The 19444-nt window shown below is 36.0% G+C and overlaps 1 protein-coding gene across 1 annotated transcript in view; it reads right to left on the reverse strand.

The window, feature by feature from the left end:
* Window positions 1–18328, reverse strand: part of LOC308695671 (uncharacterized protein) — a gene marked incomplete at its 5' end in the record, with an annotated part of 63983 nt that extends 45655 nt beyond the window's left edge. Inside the window, 7 exons of the mRNA XM_081373849.1 lie at window positions 760–933; window positions 4223–4393; window positions 9471–11304; window positions 11404–11599; window positions 11866–11950; window positions 17554–17661; window positions 18270–18328. Coding sequence (XP_081229975.1) covers window positions 760–933; window positions 4223–4393; window positions 9471–11304; window positions 11404–11599; window positions 11866–11950; window positions 17554–17661; window positions 18270–18328 — 2627 coding nt within the window. The remainder of the gene's footprint in view (window positions 1–759; window positions 934–4222; window positions 4394–9470; window positions 11305–11403; window positions 11600–11865; window positions 11951–17553; window positions 17662–18269) is intronic.
* Between the last annotated feature and the right edge of the window lie 1116 nt (window positions 18329–19444).

The raw sequence follows: 19444 nt of genomic DNA on the forward strand, positions 1-19444 counted from the left end.
TGTATGGTTTTATTTGAACGATAAAGCAAGACTATTTTCACATAATTTTGAAGAAAAAACTATAGGCGACGACATCCATTGGTCAAAAGTCTTATTGACACATATTTACTATGTGTTTTGTGGCCTTATTTCAGAAATTTTAGTTTTTAGTTTTTTCAATATCCACGCATAAACATTATTCTCTCAAAAATTAAAACATGTACATACACGTGGCTCACATATTATGGTAGCCCTGTTTGTGCTTTATAGAGTGAATTTACACCTTTGCCATTAATATGTTTATAAGCAACTGAAAAAAGCACAAATGTCAGGGCATGTCAGAACATCTCAAGGGCCCAGAAAACCGCTCAGACTCCAGAGGGTTAAAGCAGGAGGAGTGAGAAATGTCAGCACAGAGAAAACTGGCTTGTGAAACTGCATGTTTGTGAACATCTGGAGACTCATGGACCTGATGTAGAGAGATGCAGTGAATCTCGGCTTGATGGAAAACTATTATTGTTAATTATCAAGATATACTCCTGAATGTCAGCACATATACTGACCCATAATGTCTATTTGACCTGTAACTCATATCACAACTAAACTGTGTTGACAGTAATCATCATCATGACAGAACCTGCAGCATCTGATCTGATCTTGATCATTTTGATGCAACTAATTTCCAGCTTATTATGTAACTAAAATTATTAAAATTATTATTAGTTATGAATATTTAGCCTGCGTATAGCTAATTTAGTTAATTATTTGATCCCGTCTCACCTCAGTGTCTTCAGGTTACAGTCTGGATCCTGAAGTAAATCATTGAGCTGCTTCACTCCTGATTGTCCAGGATCATTTCCTGTGAGATCCAGCTCTTTCAGGTGTGAAGGGTTTGATCTCAGAGCAGAAGCCAGAGCTTTATAACCTTCTTCTGTCACACTGCAGTTAGAGAGTCTAGAACAGAGAGGAAAACATTCAGCTGATTAATCAGTTAAACCTGAACAATATAAATCCTTAAACTGAATTTTATTTTATTCTTTGTACAAATGTATTGAAAGTCAGTTGCAAAAACTGACACCTGAATATGGAGGCAAACAAAAGGCTCAGATAACATCTCTTTCAAGATTGCAATTAATTAAAACTGTACAGCTCTGAAAGTCTCTGATCTGAATGATCCACAACAAGCAACCTGAAAATGGTCGGAAAATTAGAAAATTAAAGTTTGGGAATGGACCAATAAAGTCCAGACTTCAATTTCATTACAATGCTGTGGAAGTACTTGAAACACAGCTCATGCTGGAAAGCCTACAAATGTCACTGAGCTGAAGCAGCTTTGCAAGGATGAGTGAGACAAACGGACCAAAATACCTTTACAGTGGTGTAAAACACTCATAAACTACAGAAAGTGTTTAGTCGAGACTAGCTGCAAAGCTGAAAGCAGAATCAAAGATGCACAGCTTCCTCAAAAGCACTAAAATACATTAATCCTGTTAGATAAGTGATTTCTACCAGATCTCCCCCTCCTTTCTGTGGCAGATTCACCAGCTCTACAGAATCATCTGAATTCTGACTCAACACTAGGTATGGAAATAACGATTAAATCACTAAATTATAACTTACTATAAACAAAAACAGCACAATTTAAAGGAGAACTCCGGTCAATTTTAACATTGAGCTCATTTTTTTGTACATTTGGAGTGCTGTCAATACAGAGAACAACGACAAAAATCGGTGTTGCCTACACCGAGTTATTCTATTTTTAAAATTTGCACCCTGTTGACTTCAATGGGGCAAGTACTAAACCTGCTTTTAGCCTCTTAACATCCTTGATGTGTCATTACAAGTGCACAGAAAATGTGAGTGATTCCTTCAGAGTGAACACGAGTGAGTCTGACTGCAGTAGATGTGAAAGAAATGTATAAAAATGATGTTATTTAAGCCAGCGCAAATACATTTGTTTACATCCTGTTTTTCGGTTGAAGTCCAAAGTAGTCGATTGTCGAGTTCACGTGCGTGATCATAGGTATTAAACCTATGCGTGTGAACTCTGCAATCGACTACTTTGGACTTCAACCGAAAAACAGGATGTAAACAAAGGTATTTGCGCTGGCTTAAATAACATCATTTTTATACATATCTTTCACATCTACTGCAGTCAGACTCACTCGTGTTCACTCAGAAGGAATCACTCACATTTTCTGTGCACTTGTAATGACACATCAAGGATGTTAAGAGGCTAAAAGCAGGTTTAGTACTTGCCCCATTGAAGTCAACAGGGTGCAAATTTTAAAAATAGAATAACTCGGTGTAGGCAACACCGATTTTTGTCGTTGTTCTCTGTATTGGCAGCACTCCAAATGTACAAAAAAATGATCTCAATGTTAAAATTGACCGGAGTTCTCCTTTAAGTGTTAACTTATAAGAAGTAGAATATACATATTTAGAAAATACTTTATCCCCTGTAATTATTGGCGTTACAGTGCAGCACCAAATGAATGCAGCACAAAATGAATGCTTAATGTCACTTCAGTATTACTCAGTGAAAAAAACACAACAACAATAAATGACCACAATGACAACCTCGCTTATATTGAACATCAAACTTTTATCAACAAAACAAATAAGACAGATGGCATAGTATACTCCCATTATAACAGTGGAATGAAGGAATGAAGGTCTTTGGATTTCCCCCTAAATTTAAAACAAATTCTTAGTTGCTGGTTCATTAGTATTAAAGCTCCAGTATGCGACTTTGGTATTTGACCACAAGAGGGCGCAGTTTCAACAATAACAAAGGCGAAGCTTGATGATGCTATGAAGGAGGTGACGATGGGAGATGTCGTTTTTTTTAATGCGTTTTCACCATCTAGCGATATATCTACATGGAATTAATGAATCATGATCACGGATGAGGTAATTTATTCGTTTTTGTATTACCTGTATGTCTGATCGTATTATTTTATTTCATCATAATTAATGAACTGCAAGGAACGTGAAATGTTATGCTATATTATCCCGTTACAACATACAGCTATTTGTCAAATGATTTGTTTGGTTAATGTTGTGCAGTTTTACGTTTTTATGGTTAATGCCGTGTTGTGTAACGTGTTCAAACCAATATCTAAAAGTAAATTTGAACGAACATTTGCAAGTAATGACTAAATATATTTTTTTAACATCATATCCGATTGTATTTAATTGTACTGCCATAAGCTCGGTCACCACACGTGATAAAAAGCCTTACCAAAGTACAAAGAGCAATATAACTTTGTTTATAAGTGCTATTATTGAAAGTTGCATGTCTTACCTGTCTATCAATACACTCGCGAGACCAGAGTCTCGGTCAAGTCCAAGATTGACGCGCAGCTCTCTCCATCTCGAAAACGCCTGGCCGATATTTATCTGGGTTTTATTCCTCCGTTTGTCACACAGTCTGAATGTATCCGAATATGGACGCTTTCGTTTTGTTGGCACTTCCATACTCGCCAAAGAGTTCGTGATCCATAACAGCTATAACCATACAGTCTATGGCTATAACGCTTTAACCACCACTTCCGCATTTGACCATGCGATATTCCGGTGTGGTGGGTCATATTTTTTATTTTATTCTTTTTTTATTTTTTGTCAGACGTCTTTATTGTTTATTGTGATAAGAAAAAAAAACCTCAATAAAGTTGTTGTAAAAAAAAAAAAAAAAAAAAAAAAAATCCGGTGTGGTGGAATATCCTATCACATGGTCCACACCGGAAAAAAGGGATATTGCGTCACTGAGGCGCGACATTTCTTTTCCGGGACGGCCAGTTATTTAAAATCGGAATTTCTCTGAAATAAAAAATCTTTGGAGACTTTTGAGATATTGTAAGTACACAACTGGAGGAAATATATCACACTGTGCAAGTTATTTTTGGAAATTTTATTACAAAATTCCTACATATTGGAGCTTTAATGAAAATACATCAATAATAAAATAGTACAATCAAAAATTCACTTTTTTTAAACATTGGACTTTTATTAACAAAATTGATAAGAAGGATGATATGCTATACCCACATTGTAACAAATAAATCAAAGATCTTTGGATTGCTTAGTTTGTGGCTCATTATTATTTTGAATGAAAAACACAAAAACAATAGAACAAAGACAAACCTTCATCAAATTCTTATTCATAACTTTTAGCCTCCAGGATCCTCCTGTCAGTCATTGCACCTTACTTTAGTCATGTGACTCCTGTGGCTTAACTTACCTCAGTATCTCCAATTTGCACATTACATTCTTCAGTCCAGTGCAGAGCAGCTTCACTCCTGAATCCTGCAGATTATTATTGTTCATGTTCAGCTCTTTCAGATTGGTATCTGATCCAAGAACTGCAGCAAGAGCTGAACAGCTTTTGTCTGTTAAGTTACAATCATTTAACCTACAATAAATCACAACACAGAATTAGACGGAACACATACAATACATTTTCTAAGTACAAATATTAAATACATGTTCCATTATTATTTTTTACATAAACGGCATACAAGCATTCAAACAGCATTCATCTACAAAAAAATACTATTTCCTGTACATTAGTATTTTTTATTCAGTGACAAATTTAATAGATAAAATGAAGCATGTTTGAAAAAAATATTTTTATAGCTATAGGATTTCTTCTCTATTTCTGTCACCTGATGGAGTTTGGGTTTTTGCCACTGTTGCCTCTGGCTTCCTTAGTTGGAGACACTTAATATTCAACAATATTATTGACTTGACTGCACCGACACTATTAGATGAGACAGTTCACACTTTTATGGCAAGTTAAAGGCCTTTCACTATAATTCTAAAAATGCCTTCATTCACATGTAAATGTCTTTTTGTTATAAAATCTTTAATGATTTAAGTAAAGCTAAGATTACTTAAACCTAAGAACCTAAGAAATTGTATTTGTTTTTATTATTTCAAGATAAAGTTTAACCAACGACTGATGCCGATATCTTAGAGAGCAGGGTGATCAATAGGTGATATATCATTAATTTAATGATAGTAAAAAAGCATCCATAATAATTACTGAAATTACATTTATCGTTTATTTTACTTAATATTAACTAAATAAAAAAAATATATATTTTTTTAAAAAAAATTGTAGAAAAAACATCTTAAAATGTGTGCATCAAAAATTATACAACAGGCTTTTGATAAATGTTTATTTGTAAATCTCTCAATCTACATATAACATTACATTATTATTACATTAAACTACAGAATTACTGATAAAAAATAAGCATTTAAAATGTCTAATTACTGGGAGATACAGAGGGACTGTCACGGTGTGGTGCAGGCAGAAGAAGACGAAGGAGAATCAAAAGTTCCAATGCAAACTTTTACTGACAATATAAATAATACAGGTACACAGAAGACGGGCAGAAGGTTCACACACACTAAATACGACGGAGATTGGACAAGAACTGACTGAACAGAATGGAACTTAAATACAAACACAGATTACACTGATTAACAGAACACAGGTGAGACAGATGACGATTAGTGGTCGACCGATATTGTTTTTTTGATGGGCGATATCTTAGAGAGCAGGATGGCCGATAGATTGATATTTTAATCAATATTTTATAAATTTTAAATAAATTAGAAAACAAATCTTTAAAATAAACATGCTTATACTTTAGATGGCAACTTCTTGAATCTGCAATCCTATTACAGTATTTTTCACAAATAAAGTAATTGTTTAAAAATATATGAATATGTGAATAAAAAGTAAGCAAACACTGTAACAGGGCACTCAGTAATCTGGTAATATTGTGCGCACTGGTAATCATATTTTTTCAAATAAAGACAAGGTAACGCTAATATTACATACAGCACACAGTGAAAACTATATGATTATGACACAGTGGATATAGCACAGCATCAGAGTTTCCGCTAGAAAAAAATGGTGCTGGTCAAAGTGACCGGCAGAGGTTTCGTTTTCCGGACATTTAAATGATATGCCGGTCAAATATCGCCTCTTAATTAGTCAAGTTGAGGAAAACTGGAGGCAGGCTATGTAACTTAAAAAATGACATAATCAGGCCGAATGCAACATGTTTATTAGCCTAACTTTAAAAAAAAAAAAAAAAAAAAAAAAAAAAAAAACATGAACGTCCTTTTGGCGTCAATCAACGCCAATTGTTAGGGTTTCAAATTCATAGTTTAACAAACCAATCCCCCTTCTCCACATAAAATATCTGAAGCCTATTGTTTTTACTCAAGCGAACTTCCCAGTGTCACTCTACAACTTGCAGTGCGCATAAGCCGCATAACCTTGTTCTCCGCAAGGCGACTTCACTGCTTCGTCTTGATCCGATTCTGCAGCGAGAACCCCCTCTCTGCAGGAACACTCGAGACCCATTTTATACGTTTCTTCATTCGGATCTATTTGCGATCCATTCCATTCTAAACAAACAACGCAGTTTATATGCTTCGTCCTTGTTTCATTATTCATTAAGATAATAATTAGCCTAATAAATGCGCGCATAATTATCAGTGAACTTGATAAATGTTGCAGATATGTTTTGCTATCCATGCACAAACAAATGCCTTTCAACTTATGTGTGCAAAGTTCAGAATAAAATGAATGCGCAGCAATTTGTACAAATAGAGAGTCTGTCTACTATACGTGTTGTAGCCATTAAATAAGCTCATTTAGTTTAATATTTGTTAAAATATTCTAATGTTATTTTTTTAATTTATGTTGATTATGAAAAGTGAACAGCACGAGTAAGATAGAATGCGCAATATCGAGAGACATGCGGGTCAGACATGATTTTGACCACTTAATTAAGTTTGGTTTTGTAGAGACTTTTTTGAAGTGAATTTCGTTTTGTATAAATTGTAACTTAATTTTAATAATTTTTTTATCAACCAATTGCCTGTATTTAATATATAGCTAAGCAGCAAATATAGCAGACGATTGGCCTAATCATGGAGGCACCCGCGCGGTCACTTGCATTGCTCGTGAACTGGAGCGCATCTCATCGTAATTGAACGAAACTCAGCGTAGGCCTCACAGACATGAAATATATCTTAAGAAAGCTTGAAACATCTTTTAAACAATTTAAAACGAAAAGAAATAGGCTACTCTCTGATTATGTGATCCATGATGTGCATTTCTCTCTATAGGCGCGTTCATGGAGATGGCGATCGTCAACTTCATCTTTACAGCTGTTGTTGCTGTTAATAAACTAAAAATAATAGGCCTATAATTTTATTAAAAATATATTCAATGAAATTGTAATTGTATTAAAAAAAAAAAAAAATCCTGTTCAAGTTTTTTTTTTCGCATTAAATTCAGGTAGGCTACTGAGTCGCTGTCCTCAGTGCCAAAGCGCTGAAACGGAGATGAAGGGCAACCCGTTTTTATTTATTTTTTGGCTTATTTTAACTGGCCCATTTTCTGGAGGTGCACCTCAAAATCCTGGTGCCGCTAGTGCTTCGCAGCGGTCTGATATCAAGAAATAACAGACCGCATTCCACATTGGAATTCAACCAAGCCATGTAATAATGTTTAATAACTTTCAAACGGTAGAGCCTGTTCCTTTATAACATAGCCAAATGTCGGTGTATTTTTGCTTTATACATTTTAGGCTTATTCTCAAATTCAGATTGTGTTAGGGGGGCGGGATTATTAGGCAATTTTAATCAGACAATTTGACCGGAGAGATTTATTTTTGTCGGACATTTCATTTTTTTTCCGGTCAATGTCCGGTAATTACCGGACAACGGAAACCCTGCACAGCATATTTTAAAATTAAGGATTTAAAGTTTTTCGATCGCAGTGTTTCCCCTACCATTATATAAGGGAGGGGTCAAAATAAAAGTCCCGCTTCCAACACATCGGCCAATCAGAAAAACGTATCGGCCAATGCCGATATTTTAAAAGTGCCAAATATCGGCCTTGGCGATATATCGGTCGATCACTAATGAAGATGATGACTAAACAGGTGACATAACTGAACTGATAATGACGGTAACCATAGAAACAAAGGAGTGGCGGGAAAAGAACAAAGGCCAACATGAACCAAGCAAAACTCAAACTGGAAAGTCCAAACAAACGCTGACACGTGACAGGGACAACTAATATATGATGTGGTAATATATATGTAATCTATTTATAGGGCTGTAACGATACGCGATATGAAACCGAAATCGCGACACTCAGATCCACGATCCTGTTTCACGGTGTGAGAAGGCAAAATCGCGTTCCAGGAATTCCAAATTCCAACTCTCAGAGTAACGGCCGTTTCACTCATACTCCGTTTGCAGTGCGTATGCGGTGCATATTTTTTTCCGTACCCATGTTAACAGGTCAGAGCTTTCACTGCACGCGGTTGCCGTCCGTCGATCCGTTCCAGTTGCAGTGCGTATACAGCAGTGCAGAGATCGTTTCCGCAACGAGTCTATTTCTTTTGTGCTGCACGCGCTGAATTAAAGTGACAGCGCATGGTTCGTGGTCAAAACGAAGACAGATTGACAATAAATGCGATTAATTAAATGAAATGTAGTAATCTCACCATGTATTTAATTAAATACTACTTTTTTCACTTTAAGACAGGGGAAAAGCAAGAAAAAACACAATTTACCTCAACTTGGAAGGTTTGATTGGTGGTTTGCAGCACAGGCAGTAAGCCTCAGTTACCTCAGTGTGAAACAGTAGCCATTTAATTTGCTTTGTAAATGTAAGACAACTTGATTGAAGGAGAATTTTCAACATGCTCGAATCATCACCACAATGGAGTTTAGTTCTGTTTGTTTTTCAACAGTATTTTGTTACAAAGAAAACAGAATAGCTTTGTTATAGCTTTGGCTATTTATTTATTTTATATATGGCTATTTATATTGTTAATAATTTGCATAGTCAATCTTGTTCTTTGGTGTTCAGTTCATAAAGGTTTTACAAATGTTATTTAATAAAAAATATTGTTTTAATAAAAATCACCCCCCCCCCCCCAAAAAAAAATCGTGATACGAACTGAATCATGGGTCAAAAATCGTGATACGAACCGAATCGTGGGTTTGGTGTATCGTTACAGCCCTATTTATTTAAGCCTGTTTTATAAAAATATCAATGTTTTATATTATAACCTTTCAGAATTTAATATTACTTGTTGGCAATATAAATAACCTCTGTACCAAATTACATTCTTTCCCCCTAGTTTGGGTATATCAATAAAATATGTATTTTTTCCACAAATATGAACATGAGCTAATATATAATTCTATATAAGTCATTAAAGTCTGGTGTATCATATGATAACCTTTTTACATGGTATTTTATATTTTGTCTAAAGGTTTGATAAACTGTCTCCAAAAAAAAAAAAAAAAAAAATCATTATTTCATATGTCAGGCTTTACAGGGATAAGTTCACGTTCATGATGAGGAATCACTATAGAGTAATGTAGATAAAGACATTTTGCAGATGAGAGCAAAACATGACAAAATATATTAAAATACTTACAGAGCTCTTCTGGAGGTTTTGATGACTGCCGATAATCTAATGAGACACTCGTCTGATTTCTTGAATTTCTGAAGCTCAAACTCCTCCAGCTCTTCCTCTGATGTCAACAACACAAAGGCTAAAGCAGACCACTGGGCAGGTGAAAGGTCACCAGATGAGAGACTGCCTTTGCTAAGGTGGGTCTGAATCTCTTTCACCAGAGTTTGGTCGTTCAGTTTATTCAGACAGTAGAACAGATTGATGGATCTCTCTGCAGGAAGATCATCTTCTAATTTCTGCTTGATGTACTGAACTATTTCCTTGTTGCTCTGGTCATTGCCGTCTTGCTGTGTCAACAGACCTCGTAAGAGTCGTCGATTGGACTGGAGCGACAGACCGAGGAGGAAGCGAAGGAAAAGGTCCAGGTGTCCATTGTCACTCTCGAGCGCCTTGTCCACTGCAGTCTTGAGTAAATCAATCATGGTTTCATTTCTGTTTTCCTGTTCTGTAGACTCATGATCAAACACACTTGTCTTGTTGATGTCTAGAAACAGATGTGCATAAAGGGCTGCAATAAACTCTTGAATGCTCAAGTGAACAAAGCAGTACATGGTACCAAGAACGATCCCTGTTTCTTCCATAAAGATCTGGGTACACATGCCTGAGTACACTGATGCCTTATAGACGTCAATACCACAGGCTTCCAGGTCTGTGTCATAGAAGATCAGGTTGTTTCTTTCCAGCTGATGAAACGCCAGTTTCCCCAGTGAAAGGATGGTGTCTTTATCCCAGGAAACATCTGGTGTGTATTCTCCATCATACTTTCGGCGGCTCTGCTGGATCTGAAAGCGGAGAAAGTGTGTGTACATTTGTGTCAGAGTCTTGGGAGTGTCTTCAGTGTTTGATTCCTGCAGTGTTTTAGAGATCTCATCAGCCTGAGTGTTTTTCACATCATTATTTCTTTTCTCCTCCAGAATGTTCTGGAGAACCGTGGCTGAAATCCAGCAGAAGACTGGGATGTGGCACATGATAAAGAGACTCTTTGATTGTTTAATGTGATCTATGATTGTGTTGGCCTGATTCTCATTCGTGAATCTTTTTTTGAAGTATTCTTGCTTTTGTGCGTCACTAAATCCTCGTATCTCTGTCAGCCGGTTGATACAGTCAGGAGGAATCTTACTGGCAGCTGCTGGTCTGGTGGTGATCCAGATGAGAGCAGAAGGAAGCAGATTTCCCTTCATGAGGTTCGTTAGGAGAACATCCAGAGAGGCTGGTGAAGATACATCACGCCACGTCTCATTACAATCAAACTTCAGAGGAAGGCGACACTCGTCCAGTCCATCAAGGATGAACAGCACTTTGAACTGATTCCTTCTTGTAAGGTTCAGTCCTTTTGTCTCTGGGAAAAATTGAGTTATAAGGTTCATTAAACTCAGTTTTTCTTTCTCCTTTAAGTTCATCTCTCTGAATGGAAGAGGAAATATGAAGCTGATATCTTGATTTTCTTTTCCTTCAGCCCAGTCCAGAACAAACTTTTGCACAGAGACTGATTTCCCGATGCCAGCGACTCCTTTTGTCAGTACAGTTCGGATCTTCTTCTTGTCTTGTTCAGGAGCTTCAAACAAATTTGTGCATTCAACCTGTATCTCTTGTGCTTCATGACGCCTGGAAGCAATTTCAATCTGTCTCACCTCATGTTCAGTATTGACCTGTTCACTGCCACCCTGAGTGATATAGAGATCTGTGTAGATGTTATTCAGAAGTGTGGAGTCACCTTGCTTCGCAATTCCTTCAAACACACATTGATACTTCTTCTTTAGGCCACATTTCAGCTGATGAATGAAGAACAGCTCATCTAAACACAGGAACAGAAAATAGATATATTTAGTCTTCTTTTTCTCTCCTACATTTATAAGAGACAATCAGAGAGATGATCATGAGTCTCTTACCTTCTAATCTAGAGCATCAGCAGCTTCATCTTGCTTCATCTCTCTCAGGTAATGTAGTGTGAGATCAAGAGCTGATTCTTTGATACTGGATCTGTTCTCAATAAAGTCCTTCACAAAGTGTTGTGTGTTCTCATTTTGTAATATTTTCTTAAATTTCTCCAGCTCATTCTTCAGAAACGTGATTATTTTGCTCTCAAGATCCTACAAACAAAAGTAAGAAAAAAGACACAATTTAAAACAAATTGTACATCTACATTTGGTCAACACTATTTATTCAATAACTATAATATCTATAAAAAAATCCAGTTATAAGATTAACATGTTAACCAGCTGATATTTTTAACAAATAGAAAAATTTGTGATTTAAAGAAAAAAATGGATCTGGAGGAATTAAATAAAATGTCTTTGTTCAATAACATATTTGTTTGTTAGAAATATTAAACATTTATAAAAATGTGTTTTCCTACCTGGAAGATTCCTAGAAGATTGTCTTTGAAATGCTCGTGGTTCCTGTGAGTCTGAACGTCTGAGTCTAATGTCTCATATTGAAGCCTGTAATCAAATAAATAAAATAAATACTGATTTTCCAGGCAAAATTTCACAGAAAGAGAAAAAGCATTAGCTGTGAATACTCTGATAAATATTATCAGATCAAATATTTATCAAGAGTATTCAATAATAAATATCATGATAAATGATTCAATGACAAATAATTATAAATATTGGATCTAAAAATGTTTCATGATTGATATTCACTGATACAACTCTTAAACACTTCTGAAAAAATTAGAAACTCATGAAATACCTTTCATTAGATGATGGTGTTTTCTCACTGAAGTCTGGTGGATATCCACCTTTAGACCGATCACTCTTCAGAGACGCAGAGCTGGACACATGTGAGCCTGATCTTACACTGATGACACAAAGAACAGAGAGAAAACTTTACCACAGGAGATACTTTAGTCTCATTTGAAAATGTTTAATGTTGCAAATAGTAATTAAATGCAGTATAGCTGTGCATTTGTCCATTTATTACTACAGTTGGATGGATAAACATATATACGGTTAGTTGCATGATCTATTTTCCATAGTGTATTTGTGTCTCCCTGTGGCTGCCTGTGTAATTGTGTTACTGAATGAGTTTCATAAGGTTCCCAGGAACTGAGTTTTATTGTGGCTTATTGTTTGAAAGAAAGAAGAAAGTTTTTTATTCACATACACATACATATATTCATATGCACTTGAGATAAAACATAGAACAAAGGAATAATCATGCATGTGAACTGGTCCCCAAAGAAGCTATCTAAAGCTTATACTAGGGGGCCATGACAAACCAGGAGAAAAGACAGATAAAAAAATGAAAAAATGTGTGGCCTACATAATACATTTCATACATCTCATTCATACAACAAAAAGTAGGAGATCCCATTTAACAGATACAATTTTGTTTACCTTAAGATTTAAAATTTTATACTGACATACATGCAGAGTGAGAAATAGTACATACATCAGGAAGATGCATACAAGCTTAGTAATTGTTTTTTGAGGTTTTGTTTAAAAGAAAAAATAGAGCTTGAGTTTTTCAAATTTTCATCCAGCTCGTTCCAGGTCCGCGGTCCCCGGCACACTACACTCATACCAGTGCTTTTTAATCTCCGTTTTTTACCAGTAATGATGTGTGTGTTTCTGGTGAGGTAAGTGTGCCGAGGATAGCGGATGGGAACAAGCTCACATAGACTATTCAAGCCAAAGACCACCTGATACATAGTACATGCATTGTGAAATATATTATATTCAGTAAGTCTTAAAAAAACGTACCTAGAGAAAATAGAACGAGTTGGAGCATTGAAATCAGACCTTGATATGGCGCTAATGATTTTTTTTTGTAGAATTTCAAATTTTTTTAGATGAGTGGGATAGGTATTGCACCATATGATATTGCAGTAATTTAAATGGGGTTCAAAGAGGGTTTTGTAAAGAGTAAGTAGTATTGCGTGGGGAAGCAGGTGTCTAAGCTTAAAGAACAGACCAACATATTTTGATAGCTTTTTGACAAGGTATTCAATATGGTGTTTAAAGTTTAGGTGATCATCTATAAAGACTTTATAGATGAAGAATTTAGTCGTCTTTACTCTCTTTAGTTCCTCTCCCTTTATTTTGATCTGGGAATTTGAATCCTCGAAATTAGATTGTTTTTTATTTGGACAGAATATTATGTAGTTGGTTTTACTGGTGTTTATGGATAGTTTATTTACTTTGAACCATTTATCCACATTCTGAAGCTCTTTGTTGAGTAGTTGTTGAAGTTCAAACTCATTTTTGTGTGATAGGAACAAGTTACTGTCATCTGCAAATATTACTTTATGGAGGGTCTTTGAGGAATTTTCCAGGTCATTAATGTAAATAATAAAGAGGAGAGGACCTAATATGGATCCTTGTGGGACACCATATTTAATGTGTTTGTTTTCTGATGTCTGTTCGTGAATAGTTACATATTGTTGCCTCAGGTGTAAGTAGCTCTTGAACCAATTCAATGGTTGGCCTCTAGTTCCATAATGGTGCAATTTGTACAGTAGTATAGTGAAGTCGATGATATCGAAGGCCTTTGAAAGGTCTAAGAATACACCGATACCATATTCCCCCTTTTCAATGGCATCATTGATCTTTTCAGTAAGATCAAGGATCGCCATACAGGTGGTGTGTTTTTTCCTGAAGCCATACTGGGGTGGGTTGAGTATGTTCAAGGTATTAAAATAATTAATAAGTCTATTATAAACCACTCTTTCCGATATTTTGGAAAGAGTTGGTAAGATAGATATGGGACGATAATTTGTTATATCATTTTTATCACCAGATTTGAAAATCGGAATTATTTTTGCAATTTTTGTCATTTTGGGAACAGTTCCTGTGAGCAGTGAGAGATTAATACAGTGTGTAAGTGGTTCAATTATTTCTTTGGCAATACTTTTTAATATTTTACTGCTAATTTCTTCTTCTCCAGCAGAATTTGAGCTCTTCAGAGCCATTATGATATTCTGCAGTTCAGTGGCATCTGTAGGCTTTAAGAAGAAGGAGTTTGGATAGTTGCCTGACATATATTGTTTGTAAGAGACACTGTGTGGTTGAGTGATGTGTTTTGAGAGATTAGCCCCTATTGATAAAAAATAATTATTAAATTGCAAGATCAGTATTATTTATTGTGTCTGGGAGCACGGTGTCTTTATGGCCCCTATTCAAAACATTATTCAGCACTTTCCATGATTTCTTGGAGTCTCCCTGCGCGGTTTTTATAAGTTCAGAATAGTGACTATATTTGCTTTTCCTGATTATGTGTACCAGTTTATTCTTGTAAACATTGTATTTAGTTTTATTCTCTATATTAGTTTTTTTAACATATATTTGGTAAAGTTTATTTTTTTGTTTGATGGAGTTAGAGATTGCCCTTGTTAGCCAGTGTTTGTGTTCTGCCCTACTGCGTGTGACAGTTTTTATAGGAATGGAACAGCAAATGGAATCTGTTATTTCATTTACCAGGGAATCATATGCAGTGTCAGGATCGCAGCAACAATAAACAGTGTTCCATGCTTTAGCTTGCAGACTTGCCTTAAGTTGATGCATTGTTCTGTCGTTTACTACTTTAATTTTTACCGGTTGACATGAAGATAAACATTTGTAATCAAAATTAAAAAACAATATTGTTAGGTAATGATCAGTTATATCAGAAAGTAAAACTCCTGATTCAAGCTTAACATTTCGTATATTTGTGACAATATTGTCTATAACAGTTGTAGAAGTATTTGTGACTCTAGTAAATATATTTGTATTTGGAAAGAAAGAGGAGGAGTGTAGTGTGTTAATGAAGTCGTTTTTGAGTGCATCGTCCTAGGAGACATCAATATTGAAGTCTCCAAGGAGGATGCAGTCTTTATTTAATTTATTTATGTGTAATAAAATTTCTTCAAGTTTGTTATTAAAAATGTTTAAATCAGAATCTGGGGGGCGGTAAATTACGCCCACAATAATGCTTTTACCTTTGTCATTTTTTATCTCAATAAAAAGAGAGTCTGTGTGATTGTCATTAACAGCAAGATCGCAAACATCGGCATGCATTTTCGAACGTACATAGAGCCACACCCCACCACCAGATCTGCCAAATCTGTCCTTATGATATAATTTATAGTCTTCGAGGTTTAAGGCATCTATGTACGATTTGTAATTTAGCCACGTCTCACTACAACCAATTATGTTAAAGCAGCTTTTAGTGTTTGAGAGTAGGGAGACAAGCTCATCCTGATGTTTATTCAAACTTCTTATGTTTAAGTGCAGAAATGAGAAGTTATTTACTATATTAAGACATTTTACATGCTCAGGGTCATAGTATTTACAGGTTATGTTGTTATCAACATCAATACAGTGATGTATATCATCTCCATCATATGTCAAGTCTTTAAATCCCATAAAAGATAAAACAAAAACATTTTCCCAGGATCACACGAAAGGAGACAAGCACGCACACGCACACACACACACACACACACAAACACAAACACAGCCACACACAAAACAAGCATACAAGACGAACAAAGGGAGAAGTCCTCTTTACGAGGGGCATTAGAATAACGAAAAAAAGAGAATAAAAAAGAGAGAGAGAAAAAAAAAAAGAGCACTCCAAGCGCCCGCCCGTCATTACATCCTTAAGATAATTAATTGGCTAGATGAAATAAATCAACGTCTACATTTCAATCAATGTCCAAACAAAACAAGTAATAGTCCGAGGCTTTCCAGCCACATTCCGACATAACAGGCTACTTTGATTAGCAGGAATAGGCATAAGGGTATTTTCATGAGTCCACTTGCATTATCCTTTGCAGGAGGAAGAAGCAATACTGTTATTCCATGATGTTAAAATAGAGTAGTCCTCCTATTTCAAAGTTCACGCATAGAAAAGTAGGCTATATAACCCAAACAGGGGGTCCTACCTTTCCAGCAAAGACACCCCCTTCAATTCGGCTGGACATCCGTAAATAAGAGATGTAACGTTAAGTCTAATCCAAGAAGTGTAAAAATCAGCCCCATCAGCGGAGAGAAAATAAATAAATAAAATAAACTAGTCCTTGAGTGTGGTCAAATATTCACGTGCATCAGCTGGGCTTCTAAATGAACGGCGATCTTCTCCGTGTGACAGGCACAGAATTGCGGGAAATTTCATGTTGAATCTGATGTTCTTTTTGATCAGCGCCTCACACACCTCATTGAAACCCCGTCGTTGTTCACGGACAGCTGGGGATAAATCTTGATAGATGGACAGCTTCTTATTCTCTAACATCAGTGACCCCTTGGCTTTCACAGCACGCATAATCCTGTCTTTGTCGCTGGGATTGTGTAATTTTATGATCATCGCCCGCGGTCTATCATCCTGCTTGGGTCCTACACGGTGAGCCCGATCAATCTTCACCCTGCCCTTGCCAGTCTGGAGGCCCAATAGTTTCGGGAGCATAGATTCAAGGAATATTTTCGGGTCAGTCCCTTCAATTCCTTCTTTTAGATTCAGGATTTTGAGATTGTCCCGACGACTTCGACTTTCCAGATCGATCACTTTGTCGTTTGCTGTTTTCAGCTGTGTTCCCATTACCGCCACTTTAGTTTGAAGTATCTTAACGGAATCTTCCACAGTTGATATCCGCTCTTCTGCCGATTGAAGTCTCTGCTCATTTTGTGCCACTACAATTGTAAGTTTATCAGTGATTTTTTTTAGCTTATCGTCCATTAGTGTAGAAATAACTTCAGTTAATTCAGCAATCAAGGCAGCGTTGTCAGCCCTCGGCGTCCCCATGCCTACTTGTTCCTGAAGCGACGCGGAAACTTTTCCTTTTAACTTTTTCTTCTCTCCTCTTGTAATATTAGGAGCATCCATACGCTGTACTGTTACTTTAGGCTATATTTCAACTTGCCCATGTAAATGCCAACTATACCATTTTAAAGCGCAGTTTTTGTTTGCAGACAAGCAGGTGCTTCAGGAGTGTTCACCTAATCCGCCATCTTGCCCCTACTGGTTTCATTCAGGTTTCATTCAGTCAAGTTCAATCATGTACACCACTGTAGACAAATAAGACAAATAATACAACCCTATAATGTAATGTAAACACACAAAATACCTTTTATTAGATGATGGTGTTTTCTCACTGAAGTCTGGTACTTCTCCACCTTTAGACCGATCACTCTTCAGAGACGCAGAGCTGGACACATGTGAGCCTGATCTTACACTGATGACACAAAGAACAGAGAGAGAGAAAACACTTTAGTAAAGGAGGATCAACTGTGTGGGAAAAACATCTGTGTCTTTATCTAATCCTCCACAGAAATACACACACTCACACAATTTACTGTTTTATAGTTAATGATCGCTTTATTTACTGGCTCACATTAGTTTAACGATTTCTTTAATATACATGAGAGAGATTTAATATGTTAAAAATACTTCACTCTAATTTATGAGAACATGTCAAGTTTTTGTTTATTGACAGAAATAGAGAGCAGAGATGTCTGTGTGACACAGTTGTGTTAGCATACTTGAATTAAATTAAGTGTTTAGTTGTTTCCTAATGTCTGTCAATAATTGTATGATCTAAAAACTAAAGTCATTTATTTGGATTAATTCAGCGTATAGAAGGTTATCAACAAATTATTAACTGTGATATTTTCTATAGAGCAAACTGGGCTTTATAGATAATGTCAGAGTTAATTTAAGAAGTTAAAAATAGAAATTGTACAAAGCATGTGCAAATATAAAACAATTCTTAAAGTTGTGTTATTGACAGGGAAACACAAAGTCCAGTGGAGTTTAAACTGATGAAAACAGACGCAGTCTTACCTGTGTTTCTCTGAGAGACTCATCTGAGAGAGAGAGTCCTTTCCTCTTTCCTCTGACATACTGCAGCTAAACTGACACTGAAAACTGATCAGCACTGCTTTCTGGAAACACTCAATCCTTCAGCATCACCTGGAAATGACACCATTTTACACAGATGAAGAACATCTTATTTAAGACAATAATGAAGAATGCTGAGTTATCATCAACAACAGCAACAGCAAAAACTATCTATAAAATAAAGTGAGTTACAGACAAATATATTGCCATGTAAAATAACCGAATGGTCTTAATCATTTCTGATTGATTAATGAGTTTAACTGACTCTAAATATTAATTCATTGGAGAACAGAAATTGTGTTTAAAACTTTGAGTGGGAAAACTGAAGCTGATTTGTTATATTCTCTATTACAGTTTAATATAATTTTACAATCATATTTACCCAATCTTTATTAATTGTTGAATCGTTTGTCATTTATTCATTACTTCAAGTTCACAATGATGATTGATTCATTACTTTCAAATGATCCTAAAATAACTGATTGATTAAAAGTAAGCAGAATTATAATAGACATACTGTATAACTACTAACCATAATTGCTATATATGAAAGACTATATACATACTATACATATTGCTATATTTAAAGACTCCTTTTGTCCATTATTTATTTCTAAAGAAACACGACAATGTATAAAAGGCTCCATTACCTTGTATCTTACGTTATGGCCCCGTAGAAGCAGTTTTTGTAAAAGTATGCTAACGATTGCGTCATAACCAAGCGACTCTCTGTCGCACAGTAGAGAGATTACCGTATGGACGGGAGGAGAAGCTCGCGGGCGATCGGGGGGCCGTAGAGGCAAAATGACAAAGTAATTAATCAGAATACTTAGCAAAAGTTGCTCCTGCTCCAAGCTCATGGACAGCTCCTACTCACACTCTCCATCTCTGCAAGATTCGGAAGGGAATGATTCAGATTTCTCTTGGCACGGCTACTAGAAGACAGACAGGTAGTTCACGTCACATCTACGTCGTCAAGCTCAGTTTGAGTCTGCGCAGTTGCTCAGCCATCAGGAAGTCAGTGCTTCTAACTGACTTCACTTGTCTCCGTTGAAACCTATGGGGTCGCTGTGTCCAGTTTATATACTGTCTATGCGTCAGACAGACCGAGCCGCTGT

Source organism: Scardinius erythrophthalmus, assembly GCF_964197995.2.
Source record: "Scardinius erythrophthalmus genome assembly, chromosome: 9".
Classification (NCBI taxonomy): Eukaryota; Metazoa; Chordata; class Actinopteri; order Cypriniformes; family Leuciscidae; genus Scardinius; species Scardinius erythrophthalmus.